Genomic DNA, 16,912 nt, shown 5'->3' on the forward strand with positions numbered 1-16,912 from the left:
TATACCTTTAAGATATTAATGACTAAAGTTAGCTTATATGAAATCTTTTTTTAAGTAATTTAAATATTTTACTTGTTTTTCAGATGATAAGCACCAATATATATATTGTTATTAAAATATAATTATCCACTGACACGTGTTCCTTCGTCTACAACTCATCAGAGTGGCTGAATCTAGAGAGACGACAAACACGTGTGAGTGGATAATTATATTTTAAAAACAATATATATGCCGCTACCCATATGGGGGTACCACATTGGTTAAAGGGAAAATTATTCTCGAATTTAGGTAAAAATGCGCTTTCGTAAATAATTGAATTAATTCAAAACGTATCGCAAAAACCAAAACAAATAACATCTCTCTCTCTCTCTCTCTCTCTCTCTCTCTCTCTCTCTCCCTCCCTAGATAGATAGATAGATAGATAGTAAGTTATAAAATATACATGGCAATTAAACTACACAGAATATTCCGCGTTTCATCCACGCTAGGGTTCATGAGACTGATAAATCCTAGCGTGGATGAAACGCAGAATATTATGTGTAGCTTAATTGCCATATATATTTTATAACTTACGACCTAGCTCTACCTAAGTATTGAACACTGTTGACGTAAGTATAACATAAGTAAATTTATACTTTCATATATTAATTTATGTGATTAAAGTAAGTAATCATATATATATATATATATATATATATATATATATATATATATATATATATATATATATATATATATATATATTGCCAGTACCAGATGGATGACCATTTGGAAACGTTAGGCGCTGTATGTACAGAGCCGAGTCGTAGAAATTTCCAGGTTTATATCTGAAGGCGCATTAATTCACTGGGAGAGATGCACCTCCAGTCTTCGTTAAGATATGTATCTAGAAGAAAATTCTGATGTTAAAAACCAGCGGTCTACTGTATACTCTGTTCTGTGGCAGTCATCTGTACCGATGGAGGTTAGCAGTAATACCAAAAAGGGTGGTTGGTTCCAGACAAAGCCTTCACCACTACAAACAAATTATCTGTGTGGATTTCCGAGCAACTTAGTTGTTGCGGAGGAATCTCATACGTCGAAATCGACGGGTGAGTCTGTTTATATATATATATATATATATATATATATATATATATATATATATATATATATATATATAGTCATCCACATACAGTACTGTTTCGCTGTATAACAGCTTATCAGTGCGGCTGGCCAGGCAACTCCCTCAAGACCGCCCTATATATATATATATATATATATATATATATATATATATATATGTGTGTGTGTGTGTGTGTGTGTGTGTGTGTGTGTGTGTATATATATATATATATATATATATATAACTACTTAATTTACTCACATAAAATTAATATACGAAACTATAGATTTATGCGTGAACTTTAAGTATTTACTTCAAAAGTGCTCAATACGTAGGTAGAGCTAGTTAGTAAGTTATAAAATGTATATGGCGATTAAGCTACACTGAATATTCCGCGTTTCATCTACTCTAGGATTCTTCAGGCTTATGCGCATAAGCCTGAAGAATCCTAGAGTGGATGAAACGCGAAATATTCAGTGTAGCTTAATCGCCATATACATTTTATAACTTACTATATATATATATATATATATATATATATATATATATATATATATATATATATATATAGAGAGAGAGAGAGAGAGAGAGAGGAATTTCCAGTCGTTCCAACGTGCTGTTGTTCAATACTTTGTCTGACTGTAAACTATGAAAGCCCGCTGAAAATTGCATTTATAGGTTGCGTGTTAGCTACCGGTGACTAACAATGAAATATTAGCTCGCTAAGTGAAGGATGGATTTGTTGACTGGATTTGAATCTCCCGGCCAGCAGTAATTATCACTTCCTACCCTGATGATTGTATAAGCGTGAAACATTTGACTGTAGGTTAGAAATTGTTAACATTTATTTTAAAAATAGTATATATATATATATATGAAACAAACAACAATAACAACAATAACAACAACAATAGCAACAACAACAACAATAATAATAATAATAATAGTCATCGTAGTGTCAGCAAAAACTGGCACCACACCATATAATCGAGGAGGGTCAAAGAGGATGGAAATACCATAAGAGACAGCACTAACCAGACCTCCACCGGATAAAGGCGAAGAGGACTTTGACCTTAGGGAAGCTTAGTGCCGCTTACATTCCAGTTAAGACCAATGGTCGATTCTAACGAAAATGTAATGACAAGAGCCTATTATAATAACGCGAACTAATTTGCGAAGGTTATCGAAAAAGTTAGTGAGTGCCGGAAATCTGGAGAAAACTTGTAACTCAGACTCCAGGGAACGCCGCAGATTATTTCCAAAGATAAAAAAGAATGTCAGAAATTGGAATCAGAGGAATAGCTGCAAAAATAGAACGACTAACGATAATGAAAATGGCTGAAATATTAAGGAAAATCCTTGAATGCGGAGAATAATACAAGAAGACAATATAACGAAGAAGCATTACAGGGAATGAAGAACACCGAAGCTGCATATCTACAATTTCTACACCCTCATCATGCACCGCCCCCCCATTGTCTCATCACCGTTCCTCCCAATAGGAAAGTGATACCAAAGAGCCGAGAAGGGTCAAGAAAGATTGAAAGACCGAGGAGAGAGCGCTTGCCAGACCTCGGCTGGACAAACGCGAAGAGAACTGGGACCTTGGGGAGGCTTAGTGCCACTTAAATTCCAGTATGAACCAATGGCCACTGCCAGCGAGAAATCAATGATAAGAGGCTGTTGCGATGACGCAAATTCATTTGCAAATGCTATCGAAGGAGAGAGTTGGACGTCTAGGGAGACTTGTTGTCACTCAGCTTCCAGAGAACACCACAGATTTCCAATCAGTTCGTTTGTTGACTTGTGTGAGCCAATAATAATATGAGAGAGAGAATGTGTAGAGAAGAAATAAGGGCGAGCCTAACAATATCACAGATACACTTCGGAACCATAATAAGATCCCCTCAAATGGAATAGAGATTAACCAGGTAAAATATGATAACAGCATTCCATGCATGATCTTGTAGTAGATTTGCAGAGATGGAGAATAGTTTCAGGCATAAGAAAGTGTTTGGAGTGATACAAAAACCGACTTTACGACAAACAGAAAGAGAAATGGACCACAGTCTTGATGTTGCTAGTCTAAGGCGTTTCTATAAGTACAATTGTGGCATGCCTGTATCATTTGGATTAATCGGAATACTGAGCGGCGTTATTGTCACAACGTTCTAGTCGATGTAACCTCTGCCATTGATTTAAGGCGTTTCTATAAATACAATTGAACAAAACGTACCTGACAAAAGTGGAGGTTGCATCGACCGAAACGTTGAGAATAACACTTAAGATGGGAAGAGTGATCCAAATAATCCAAATATTTCTAATTATCGATCCTCGTCTCAAAAATTATGATACAGAATTTAATAGTGTTATTGATTTTGTATTTGGATTATTTATAATGAGATTATTGGGTCCGCGGTAGCGTCACGCACCTATAAACAGAACAGGTAGCTTATTATTTAATTTTAGAAATAAAAAAAAAAGATCGAAAGGAAATATGCCCCCCCACGCAGTAATACAATACATTGTAGGTCGCATTGCAGTCCACAATACATTGTAGTTTGCATTGCACTGTAGAGTACCTTCTGTGGATTTTATTAATTTAGTTTTATATAATGGCTTGAAAGCGTTCGAGGAAAAATGGCCAACATAAAATTACTCGGTTAGATATTACAGAATTTGCCACCTTAAACCAAAATAAATGCTCGTCAAATCGAGAAAATTAACAGAAAAACCAAGTGAAAAGAAAACTATGTCGTGCGTGCAATAAGTAATGTCTCTGACCCACTTCCAGTTGTCTGATCTCTACGGGTTATGTGGCAAATTACAGCTCTGAACTAATTGTGGTTTCTGTTTTAAGGTGTTTGAACTGAGTCAGGTTTGAAATGGAGCCTGTTGAATGTCGAGCAGTGATCCGGTTTTTGTATTTGAAAGGACGCACACCACAGGAAACTTTTGATGAAATGAAAGAAACTTATGGTGATAATGCCCCATCATATGACCTTGTAAAACGCTGGCATCGTGAATTCAAACATGGCAGGAAGTCTGTGGAAACAGCTCCCAGACCTGGTCGCCCCCTTCTGCCATTGATGGGGCATCTGTCCGTCAAATTGAGGCTGCCATTTTGGAAGATCGGCGCATTACTATTCGTCAAATAGCCCAAGATGTCAAGATTAGTACAGAGTCTGTGGAAACTATCATTCATGACCATTTGCATATGCATAAGGTGTCTGTCAGGTTGCTCACACCATTTCAGAAGCTCGAGGATGAATGTGGAGATGTGCCAAAGATGAGTCAAAGTTTTTCAAAAGACTGATTACACAGGATAAACCTGGGTCCATCATTATGATCCAGAAACCAAAGCCCAGTCAATGCAGTGGAAGCACTTGGATTCACCACCTCCAAAGAAGGCAAGGGTGCAGCCCTCCGCTAGCAAGGCCATGCTCACAGTCTTCTGGGACCAGGACGGAGTAGTGATGACAGACTTCCTGACAAAGGGTACCACAATTACAGGAGCCTATTATTCTTCCCCTTTTGAGGAAATTAAGGAAAGCTATCAAAATCAAGATGCGAGGCAAGATCAGCAAAGGTACCCTCCTCCTGCAGGACAATGCTCCGGTTCACAACTTGCATGTAGCCAGATCAGAAGCACGGGCGTGTGGTTATGAATTCGCTCCATCCTCCCTACTCTCCTGACCTTGCACCCTCTGACTTTCACCTCTTCCCAGCCATGAAGTATTTTTTGAAAGGAAAGCGTTTCCCAGATGATGCAGCCTTGATTTCTGGTCACGTCGTGGGTGGAGGATCAACCTGGGGTGTTCTACAAAAACGGTCTCCAGAGCTGCATCAAACGATGGGAGAAATGCATAACTCATGGTGGTTCCTATGTAGAGAAAGACTAATAACTGTGCCAAGTTTCGTTGCTGTACTGCTGTGGGAAGTGGGTCAGGGCCATTACTTATTGCACGCCCCTCGTATATATATATATATATATATATATATATATATATATATGCGCATGTATATATATATATATATGTATATATATGTACGTATATGTGCACGTATATATGCATGTATATAAGTATATATATGTATATATATGTGTATGTATATATATGTATATATGTATATATATGTATATATATGTATGTATGTATATATCTATATATATATATGTATATATATGTATAAATATATGTGTAAACACGTATTTATATACCTATAAAAAATAGTATATATATATATATATATATATATATATATATATAAACATTCATTCCAGATTGTTCCAGATTTCCAAAAAAAATCTAGAAAGCAGCAATCTAAAGGGATACAAAGCTCAAAGTTTGCAACGTATCGGTCGTTTCCATCCGACTAGATATTAGAAACTTAATGGATCATAAATGAAGGTGCTACGCTTAGGCTTCAAAATATCCTGGTGAGACCACGCAACAAAGAAATTGTTTTATCTTTGCTTTCCTTGTATATCTTCAGTTGATCAATGCTGCATTTTAGCACTGGCTGAGCATATATAAATATACGAAATGCCTGTAGTCTCCAAAGGTCAAACGGCGAACTGGGTTGGGGATGTGGATTCTATTACGAGTGTAACAGAGCGCGGACTCGAGTATGGCAACTGTATGCAAATGACGAGTCGTGTGCGAACTGACATATATAACTGAATATAAAAAGAACGTATGCACAGACCAACAAGCATTTTAGAAAAGACGATCACGTTGGAAACGTGGGTGATGTCACAGCCGTACTGAAAAATCACGCGTGTATGGAGAATGAGGAATAAAGTATTTACTTCAAAAGTGCTCAATACGTAGGTAGAGCTGGTTAGTAAGTTATAAAATATATATGGCGATTAAGCGATACTGAATATTCCGCGTTTCATCCACTCTAACACTCTTCAGGCTTATGCGCATAAGCCTGAAGAGTCCTAGAGTGGATGAAACGCGGGATATTCAGTGTAAGCCTGAAGATTTCTAGAGTGAATGAAAGGCGGAATATTAAGTGTAGCTTAATCGCCATATATATTTTATAACTTACTATATATATATATATATATATATATATATATATATATATATATATATAAATTATGGAAACATTTCCTAAATATTCTCTCGTACACAAAAATATCTTTTGTAAATGTTTGAATAAAATATCCAAAGATAGATGGACTATGAATTCTGATGATGCTAGTTGGATTTTTCCTCTCTTTGAGGATTTTCCTCTAGTTGAAACAATTTGTAAACTCATTCTGGACTCACAGTAATAAATTTCCTATATACTGCTCTGACTACACATTGAGCACTTTAGTCCGGTTTTTTTCACCACTGGTAAATAAATATATATATATATATATATATATATATATATATATATATATATATATATATATATATATATATATATATATATATATATACAGAGAGAGAGAGAGAGAGAGAGTCAAGAGAAGCTATTGAACGGTAACTCTGGAAGTATTCTATTATTTTGTGTTTTGATTCTGTATTTTTATTCTATATAGCGTCATTCTCGAAAATACACATGATTATATTCACGATGAAGAACTGTACTAAAATGTTGTGAGTTTGATATACACGGCTTTATAAATGTTCCCATAGTTTATAATTATAAGAAAAGTGCTCCAATTAAGGCTTACAATTCAAGAAAGATTCATGTGTTGTACAATAATGAAAATAACCACCCGACAGAAAAGGAATATGTTTATTAACTGCACGTATGCCACACGTGCTTTCACCATCTTTTCTTTTTTTCTTTTTACAAAGGAGGCATTGCTTATCAAGGCCCTGAAGCCACTCGAGGATAAGGGTTAAACAGTGTACAGTAGTCAACGCGACAACATCACACTAATTGTTAGTAGTATAAATTTTGCAAATTGGATCACTTAAGGGGAACGGCTCACGAAGTACCTGTTTACGTTGGACTTGAAGACGACCATATTGTAGTAAGCCGGAAAGCAAGCAAACGGAAGATAGCTCCACATGCTACATTTGTAATGTTGTGACCCTTTGAATGTGATCATAGTGTAGTATATGTGTTTACTATGGCAAGCAGGGCCAAGGGTCAAAACATTATTATTATTATTATTATTATTATTATTATTATTATTATTATTATTAATAATAATAATAATAATAATAATAATAATAATAATAATAATAATAATAATAATAATAATTGATTTGAGCGACGGCGGGTCGCTAGATCGATTATTAGGATTCAAAAAATAAACAATTAAATTAGGAAAAAGTGATTGACAGCTGAAATGATAATATTGCTACAAAAGTATGTGAAAATAGAAAATAGACTTAAGTATGATTTTTAGTTTGCAAATAACTAGATTGAGGTCACATCAGCTGTTGGTCTGAGACACGTGATAAGATGTAGATTTGGGGAGATTCGTTAACTGGACATCAGAGAGAACGGACGACTCAAGCGTAGTTGGTTTCTCCATGACGCAGGGAGCGGCTTTTTCTCAGGTAGTATAGACGTGAGGACGTTGTAATCTTTGAAAATGCAGGCCGGAATCATGAAAATAAATCTTCGTATATAACCCAGGTATGTGGTGTGTTAGTTACAACTGTTAAAAAGAACTGTTTGTCTACAACTGTTTCGATGCGTCCACGTCAATCGTTTCCTGTTAGAACTGTTTCATAAATGTTAAAATATACACACTAGACGATCAACTAAATAATACGACGTATATACATACGCGCATTTACACATACATGAATATACAGATTAAATATAAACTCCACTATTCAACATGTACGTCGTTTTGAAACATATTCATACACACACACACAACGTAACACACGTATGTACTTCCAATGACGTGTTTGATGATTCGCCTTTGGATACGGCAAAGGAATCTTCTCTTTGCTAGCATTAAAAACCTACAAGAACTTAAATTAGCCAGAGATCATCAGTGCTTGACCTATTACAGAGTTCCATTTCTTCTCTGTGAATTTTACTTCCACTGGGTAAGATTAATCTTATAATACCGAGGTTTTGCATGCACACCTCGTTTGCACTTCTCATGTCAGCAGCGAAGAAAATTTGCATATGAATCACGATGTTATTAAAGCAGCCTCTGATGAATTAGATTGACATCGGCTCACCAAGTATCCAACTGTTGAAACTATGTGGGCAGAAAGAAATTTCTTTTGCGCCTTACAGGTATGTCTGTGTGACAACATCAAAACACAGACCATAGATTACTAGCAAAAGCTTAGAAATACTGAAGTGAGTAGGTGAGGGGACATTACCAAGCTAAAATTTCTGCGATAGGTTTTGAGGTTTTGTAGAAAACAACATAATCAAGTTGAACACATTTCCAACATTAGTAGACAAAATTTTCAGAGGAAGTTTGAATAAGGAATTTTATAAAAGTCGATCAAAATAAATGTAGACGACATGCGTTTGCAAACCGTAGATATTATGATCGAGGGAGTATATTAAAAGTTCTAAAAAATAGTAACCTTCTCGAGAACCTCCCCGAAAAAAAACTTTCTTGGACATACAAAAACGCGCGCGGCCGTTTTGCCTTTTATATATAACTAGCGGGGGGTACTCAGTGTTGCCCGGGTGTTTGGAGGTGTGTGTTGGGGGGGGGTAAATCAAAACAACCTTGTTTAAAAAAAAACGTTGGCCGGGTGTTTGGAGGTGTAAAAGAAAAAAAAAAGTTTTAGTAGAAAGGTAGGCTTGAACTCCGAACCTTTGACGTGGAGGTGGAAAGGAAATGGAAAAAAACCTTCGACCTAACCATCTCGACTGCGGGAAGAGGTGTTAAGTTGACGTTTATAAAGCGAAATTAACAGGTGCGAAAACGTTAAGTCGCGTGATGTTTGACCTAGTCTTGCGCTGGAAGCCAGTTTCTATTTTCCCCGCTACGCGGCGATCAAAAAATATCTCGAAAATAGCTTGTAAAAGTTGGGTAAATTAAAGATAGCTGCGACCAGAGTTCCTTAGTCGTAGATATTATCATTTAGACAGCATATAAAAAGTTTTAAGAAGGAGCGAGCCAACCGAGAATCACGGCCAAAAAAGCCTTTTGTAGACATACACAAAAAGCGAACACACATACAAACGTACATACATACATACAAACATTTTCGCTTTTATATATATAGAAGACAACATAATCAAGTTGAACACATTTCCAACATTAGTAGACAAAATTTTCAGAGGCAGCTTGTTCTTAACGTTGCTGTTGATCATCATTCATTTCATATTAATTAGATGATTATTGTTGGCATTCATTTCCCCCGATATCTTTCTAATTAGAATTCTTAGTGTTTGTGTAGATTAGTGATCTTTTAAACCAACACATTTCAGGTGAAAACATTACATACTTACATGTCACATCGAAATAAGTATAAAGTACAAAAATTTCGAAAAAATGACCCGTTAGAAAAATAATTACAAGTAAAAATAGAATTTATCAAATTAAAGAGTTTTATATGTTTTAATGTGGAAGAGCTGTGCAACCAATTCAGTAAGACAAACTGACTCTCCCTTAATTTAAACAGACTGAAATTATGGATCCAACATTTTTAAAAAGAACAAAATTGTGGATGATTTTTTGTTGTTGTTAAAAGTGTATTTAGCACATCTACTAGATCATTTTTTTATAATTTTTGAAATAACATGTAAGCGACATTCCAGCTCATATTGGTCGAAACGAGGTCTTTCCTTCCATTTAGTACCTTTCTGACTTTTAAACCAACACCTTTCAGGTGCATACTTACGTCGAAATAAGCATAAAGCAGAAAAATGATCCATTAGAAAAATAATTACAAGTAAAAATAGAATTTATCAAATTATAGAGTTTTATATGTTTTAATGTGGAATAGCCAAGTATCCAACTGTTGAAACTATGTGTTGTTCATGAAAGAAAAAGCGTTCCGTGCTTCGCGTGTCACCTGTCGTATCTTACAAAATAATTCACAAATGTTATTGTTTGTTTTATTAATCATTGAACAGCCTTAAAGAAAAAGAAAAAGAAATCAACAACAACAACAATCGCTCCTGACGACGATCGGATGGACCGATAGTAAGCGCTTGAGAAGAATATGGCTGAACAAAACTTTTTGGGCGCCGTTATATACAACATGCCAGCTAAAATAGCAACGAGAACGCTCGGCGAATCGAAAAGATATCCAGAAAAATCGGCAAAAAGAATAAGTTTGTCGTGCCTTCCTGAATAGTCTGCTTATTCTGCGATGGCTCTTTCGCTAGTGGTCAGGCTTTGGTTACCGTTTCTCTCCAGATGTTGCCGAGTTTAGCTTTGGGCTCCCAGCGAGTTTGGTCAATATCACATGCGTTCGTGTCGCGGTTGTACATATCGACATAACGGAGATAAGGGGACCACATTACATTACAAATCCTAACGCATCTATTGTCTCGGAATAGCGTATTTGAAATTTATCCAAAAAATCAAGAATGTGTCCTTCAGTTCCGCCCTGAAGTTTCATTCTCGAAAACAGTGTATGTGCTGACGGAATAAAATTATCGATATAGAGTATCTGAGAAAGTCACCAAATAACTGAAGAATTCTATTGTCTACTATGTGTATTTGACTGAATTACAACAATTTCAAATCTAAATTTATCTTATGTTTCTGGTTAGCTTATTTAAAGTTTATCTAAAATATCAAGAATTTTCCGTTCAGTTCAGTTCGAACCTGACTTTTCATTTTTCTGGAACAAAATTATCAATAATAGACAAGAATCTGACTATTCTGGAGAATCAAAAATCCATAAAAAGCAAATGAAGGTAGATTGCTATGTAAGTATGACATTCGAACAACAGAGAAATTAAATCTTTCTTGTAAAAACAGTTTACACCTAAATTCTATCTTCATTGATTTAAATGATTCATAACTGCATCCCTGTTTTCTTTTGGGCTCAAGTTTCCATAACAAGCTTTAATCTCTGAAAATTCCAAAGCTAATTTTCTTTAATACTTAAAACTTGATTATGCTTTAATATCATGTATCGGTCCGTTGCATTGAAACCATGTTATGAATGAAGTCTTTAGATTTTGGAAATGCAATTAGAAAAAAAGCAGAGAAAGAGGGCGGTTGAAAATAAATGCAAACTCAGCAGTATGCTTTATAAACACCCATTTCTCCAAAAATGCGTGACTCTCAATCAAATTGATATCCATTTGCTTTATTTTTATTTTTTGTTCTGTTTTGAGAACCAAGCCAACATTGACTTGAATTGGATTTTGATAAGATAAATTTATCAGTTAAAAATAAAATATGGAAAATGAATTAGAAAAGATTTGAAATTTTACGAAAAAGTTGGAAAATATATTTTTTACGTTACTAAATTCTTTTTTTTAGATAAAGATTGGTTTTTCGTATTATCTGGATTCATCAGACTACTTTTCTCATCTTGAGAATTATTTTCACAACACAAGAACCTGTGGTCAAATAGTTAGAGTACTGGGAAAATCAATTATGAAAGTGATATTCTCCTGAAGGTTGAAGGTTCGATTCTCAGTGTGGGTGACCGAAAAATACAATTGCGAATTACTTAGAACTTTTGATCCAGTCATGGCTTACGGAACAAGAGCATCCTACTCCCGTATCGAAATTCTGTCCAAATTCCAGAATTCGACAAGATACACTTAAAGAAGGTCGAAGGTTACATCGACCGAAACGTTGTGAACAGTAGTCCAATGAATCAAAATGATCTATTTCTTGATATCGTAGTAACTTTAACGTACGTACGTACGTGTGTCACGGTTTCCAGACGATAAATTATTCGATCGGAAGATCCTATTTATTAAAAGGCGGATAAAAGATAACATACTACAGGCATTAAATTAGTATATAGATATGCTAATTTAAGGTTCGTAGTATGTTATTACCTTCTATCCCCCTTTTTAATAAATAGGATCTCCTGATACACTAAGACGTAATGTAAAAAAATAAAATAAATTAAAAAATGATGTTCTTGGGCCGAACGTGAAACTAAAATATACTTTCTTCGTCTTCTGGCTAGAATCCAAGGGTAGTATCTGCTCTGTCTAAAGATGGTATAATGATATCATGGGGTTTTCATTCGTGCCGGGCGTCCATACAATGCAAATATGTCACAGACTCCGATAAGGATATTGGTGATAAAACTTAATAACCAGTTATGTTCTGACACTACATTAACCAGATTATTTTGATAAATACTTTTACAGTTTTAACAAAAGGGCTACAATAATATCGCATTGAACGCTCAAAGTATGCCCAGCAGCAATATATTACACGTGAAAGATGCCGCTGTGGAATTTCCACAGGTCCCGCTAGTGTGAATATATTTTTAGTTGTTAGAAGTAAAACTCTTGAAGATGAAAGTAAACTTAAAACTGTTCATAAATATTAAGACAGCTGTTGACGTATTTTGTGCGTTGCTGCAATTTGTTGTAATTTTTCTAAACATTCAAAATAATTCACTAAAATATGAAAAAGCATAAAAATCATTGTTGACATCCGTCAGTCTAAAAGACTATGGGGTTGCGCCTGTAGAGGTGATTGAATACCATCTTCTGTGGCTGAATAAGCCTATCTTCGATCTACATTATCAATTGCAGACATCGCAGGTGTAGGTCGGTGCATCGTATTGGTGGTCTGTTGAGTTTTGTTGACTGGCCTTCGAGAATAGTCAGCTTATTCTGCGATGGCTCTTTCGCTAGTGGTCAGGCTTTAGTTACCGCTTGTCTCCAGATGTTGCAAAGTTTAGCTTTGGGCTCCCAGCTAGTTGGGTCAATATCACATGCATTCTTGTCGCGGTTGCACACATCGACATAGCGGAGGTAAAAGGACCAATTTTCTTTTTGCTAGTTCTGAATTCACCATGGAGAATGTCTTTTGGAAATCTATTCTCAATGCGGTGCACATGGCCTATCCTGTGTAAGACTCCTTGGTGAACGAGGGTCAACATGGAGGAGATGCCAGCCCTTGCGAGCACAATATTGTTTGTAACTTTGTCTTTCCAAGGAATTCCAAGAATTCTCCGAAGACTGCAAATGTGAAATGTGTTCAGTCTTCGTTCTTGGTGGCTGTAGGTTGTCCATGCTTCGTTTCCACACAGTAGAGAGCTGTCCATGTAAACGTTCACTTTTGTTGAGATGGTGAGATGTTTATTTTCCCATACCCGAATTCTCAATTTTGCAAGAGTGGTTGATGCTTTTCCGATGCGCTTGTCGAGTTCTATATCAAGAAAATGGTTGTCTGAGACTGTAGACCCAAGATATTGGAATTGATGGACTATGTCTAAGCACTGTCCATTCATAATGATGATAGGAGACGATGAGATTCCTTGGCTTATGACCTGGGTTTTCCTCAGACTGATGGTGAGGCTGAATTCTTTGCAAGCATTGAAAACCTGTCCGTGAGTCTTTTAAGTTCTTCGTCAGTGCGAGATGTTACTACTGCATCATCAGCAAACAGTAGGTCCCTGATAGTAACTTGTTGAACAGTAATCCTGGACCGAAGGCGGTTGATGTTTAAGAGGCGACCATCCGATCTGGAGCGAAAGTAAACTCCGTCTTCTGACAAATTGAAAACATGTCTCAGGATAGGGGCAAAGAAAATGCCAAATAGCGTAGGAGCAAGCACACATTCCTATTTGGCACCGCTTATTAGAACTCTTCTCAATGCACTACCTCTGTGTAGCCAACACTTTCTTCTCTATAAAACACAATCATAGATTATCATGAAAACACGCAAGATCAAAAGATTGGCACCAACTCGATCCGATTCTCACCAGGAGGAAAGTGCTGCCTAACTTCACAAATACTAGAACTTATCACAGTGCTGACTGTGACACCTATCATTCTCTCGTATTCATCAAAGTCAAACAAGCAGGAAAACTAAAGATCGATACAAACACCAAGACAGGGTCAGATAGTTTGAGGCCAACTTCGCAGCCGATTATATTCACTCAGGCGGCTCGGCTACAGAAATGTGGGAAAATATGAAGAAGGCCGCATACGCTGCTGTAATCTCAGCTCATGGAAGAAGAAAGGGTGGACAAAATATTGACGTACGATGCGAACTCTGAGAAACTAGATCCTCTCATTGAGTCCAAGAGTAGGGCTCTTCAAGAATACAAGGATAGCCCAAATAAAGACTCTCTATTAGTCCTTCGAACATCTTGCAACAAGATGAAGTCAACAGTATGTGTAAATGAGTACTGGAACAGACTATGCAACTCTATCCAACAAACTGCAAATACTAGAAACACCAAAGCAATGTATGACATCAGTAAGAAAGCAATCGGTCCAAGCAATGTAAAAAACTGCTCCTTTGAAGTTCAAGACAAGAGAAATACAAACAACTTGGCAGACAGGTCGACAATATTCTGAGTTCTATTCAACAGCAAATAAAGTAAGCCAGAACGCCTTCGATAGCATCCCACATTATGCACAATTACCTGAGATGGACATACCACCCATCATCGATGATGTCTCCAAGGCGATGGACAAACTCCCATTGGGGAATGCTTCAGATACTGATTCCGTTTTAAGCGAAGAGATTAAGGGTGGCAAGTCCCCTCTCCTCAAGCCATTATACCAACATTGACTTGAATTGGATTTTGATAAGATAAATTTATCAGTTAAAAATAAAATATGGAAAATGAATTAGAAAAGATTTGAAATTTTACGAAAAAGTTGGAAAATATATTTTTTACGTTACTAAATTTTTTTTTTAGATAAAGATTGGTTTTTCGTATTATCTGGATTCATCAGACTACTTTTCTCATCTTGAGAATTATTTTCACAACACAAGAACCTGTAGTTAAATAGTTAGAGTACTGGGAAAATCAATTATGAAAGTGATATTCTCCTGAAGGTTGAAGGTTCGATTCTCAGTGTGGGTGACCGAAAAATACAATTGCGAATTACTTAGAACTTTTATCCAGTCATGGCTTACGGAACAAGAGCATCCTACTCCCGTGAAGTAAATAAAGGGTCCCATTCGAAATTCTGTCCAAATTCCAGAATTCGACAAGATACACTTAAAGAAGGTCGAAGGTTACATCGACCGAAATGATGTGAAAACGACACTCAAGATGAGAACAGTAGTCCAATGAATCAAAATGATCTATTTCTTTATATCGTAGTAACTTTAACTGACGTACGTACGTACGTACGTACGTGTGTCACGGTTTCCAGACGACAAATTATTCGATCGGAAGATCCTATTTATTAAAAGGCGGATAGAAGATGATAGCATACTACAGGCATTAAATTAGTATATAGATACGCTAATTTAAGGTTCGTAGTATGTTATACCTTCTATCCCCATTTTAATAAATAGGATCTCCTGATACACTAAGACGTAATGTAAAAAAATAAAATAAATTAAAAAATGATGTCGTTCTTGGGCCGAACGTGAAACTAAAATATACTTTCTTAGTCTTCTGGCTAGAATCCAAGGGTAGTATCTGCTCTGTCTAAAGATGGTATAATGATATCATGGGGTTTTCATTCGTGCCGGGCGTCCATACAATGCAAATATGTCACAGACTCCGATAAGGATATTAGTGATAAAACTTAATAACCAGTTATGTTCTGACACTACATTAACCAGATTATTTTGATAAATACTTTTACAGTTTTAACAAAAGGGCTACAATAATATCGCATTGAACGCTCAAAGTATGCCCAGCAGCAATATATTACATGTGAAAGATGCCGCTGTGGAATTTCCACAGGTCCCGCTAGTGTGAATATATTTTTAATTGTTAGAAGTAAAACTCTTGAAGATGAAAGTAAACTTAAAACTGTTCATAAATATTAAGACAGCTGTTGACGTATTTTGTGCGTTGCTGCAATTTGTTGTAATTTTTCTAAACATTCAAAATAATTCACTAAAATATGGAAAAACACAAAAATCATTGTTGGCATCCGTCATTCTAAAAGACTATGGGGTTGCGCCTGTAGAGGTGATTGAATACCATCTTCTGTGGCTGAATAAGCCTATCTTCGATCTACATTATCGATTGCAGACATCGCAGGTGTAGGTCGGTGCATCGTATTGGTGGTCTGTTGAGTTTTGCTGACTGGCCCTCCTGAATAGTCTGCTTATTCTGCGATGGCTCTTTCGCTGGTGGTCAGGCTTTAGTTACCGCTTGTCTCCAGATGTTGCAAAGTTTAGCTTTGGGCTCCCAGCTAGTTGGGTCAATATCACATGCATTCTTGTCGCGGTTGCACACATCGACATAGCGGAGGTAAAAGGACCAATTTTCTTTTTGCTAGTTCTGAATTCACCATGGAGAATGTCTTTTGGAAATCTCCTATTCTCAATGCGGTGCACATGGCCTATCCTGTGTAAGACTCCTTGGTGAACGAGGGTCAACATGGAGGAGATGCCAGCCCTTGCGAGCACAATATTGTTTGTAACTTTGTCTTTCCAAGGAATTCCAAGAATTCTCCGAAGACTGCAAATGTGAAATGTGTTCAGTCTTCGTTCTTGGTGGCAGTAGGTTGTCCATGCTTCGTTTCCACACAGAAGAGAGCTGTCCATGTAAACGTTCACTTTTGTTGAGATGGTGATATGTTTATTTTCCCATACCCGAATTCTCAATTTTGCAAGAGTGGTTGATGCTTTTCCGATGCGCTTGTTGAGTTCTATATCAAGAAAATGGTTGTCTGAGACTGTAGACCCAAGATATTGGAATTGATGGACTATGTCTAAGCACTGTCCATTCATAATGATGATAGGAGACGATGAGATTCCTTGGCTTATGACCTGGGTTT

General features: G+C 36.4%; 3 protein-coding genes across 4 annotated transcripts in view; 1 reads left to right on the forward strand and 2 right to left on the reverse strand.

Moving 5' to 3' along the window:
* LOC145255676 (transmembrane protein 272-like) overlaps positions 1–16,912 on the forward strand; it is a 386,301-nt gene that overhangs the window by 1,499 nt on the left and 367,890 nt on the right. The window lies entirely within an intron of this gene.
* LOC145255506 (uncharacterized) lies at positions 12,856–13,440 on the reverse strand. Its single transcript, XM_080113968.1, has one exon. It carries the CDS (start codon positions 13,438–13,440, stop codon positions 12,856–12,858), a length of 585 nt encoding a protein of 194 aa, XP_079970094.1.
* On the reverse strand, positions 16,278–16,865 carry LOC145255507 (uncharacterized). The gene has a single exon (XM_080113969.1). The coding sequence runs from the start codon at positions 16,863–16,865 to the stop codon at positions 16,278–16,280; it is 588 nt and encodes a 195-aa protein (XP_079970095.1).

The sequence above is a fragment of the Euprymna scolopes genome, chromosome 31 (genome assembly GCF_053919585.1).
Source record: "Euprymna scolopes isolate OS-2025 chromosome 31, ASM5391958v1, whole genome shotgun sequence".
Classification (NCBI taxonomy): Eukaryota; Metazoa; Mollusca; class Cephalopoda; order Sepiida; family Sepiolidae; genus Euprymna; species Euprymna scolopes.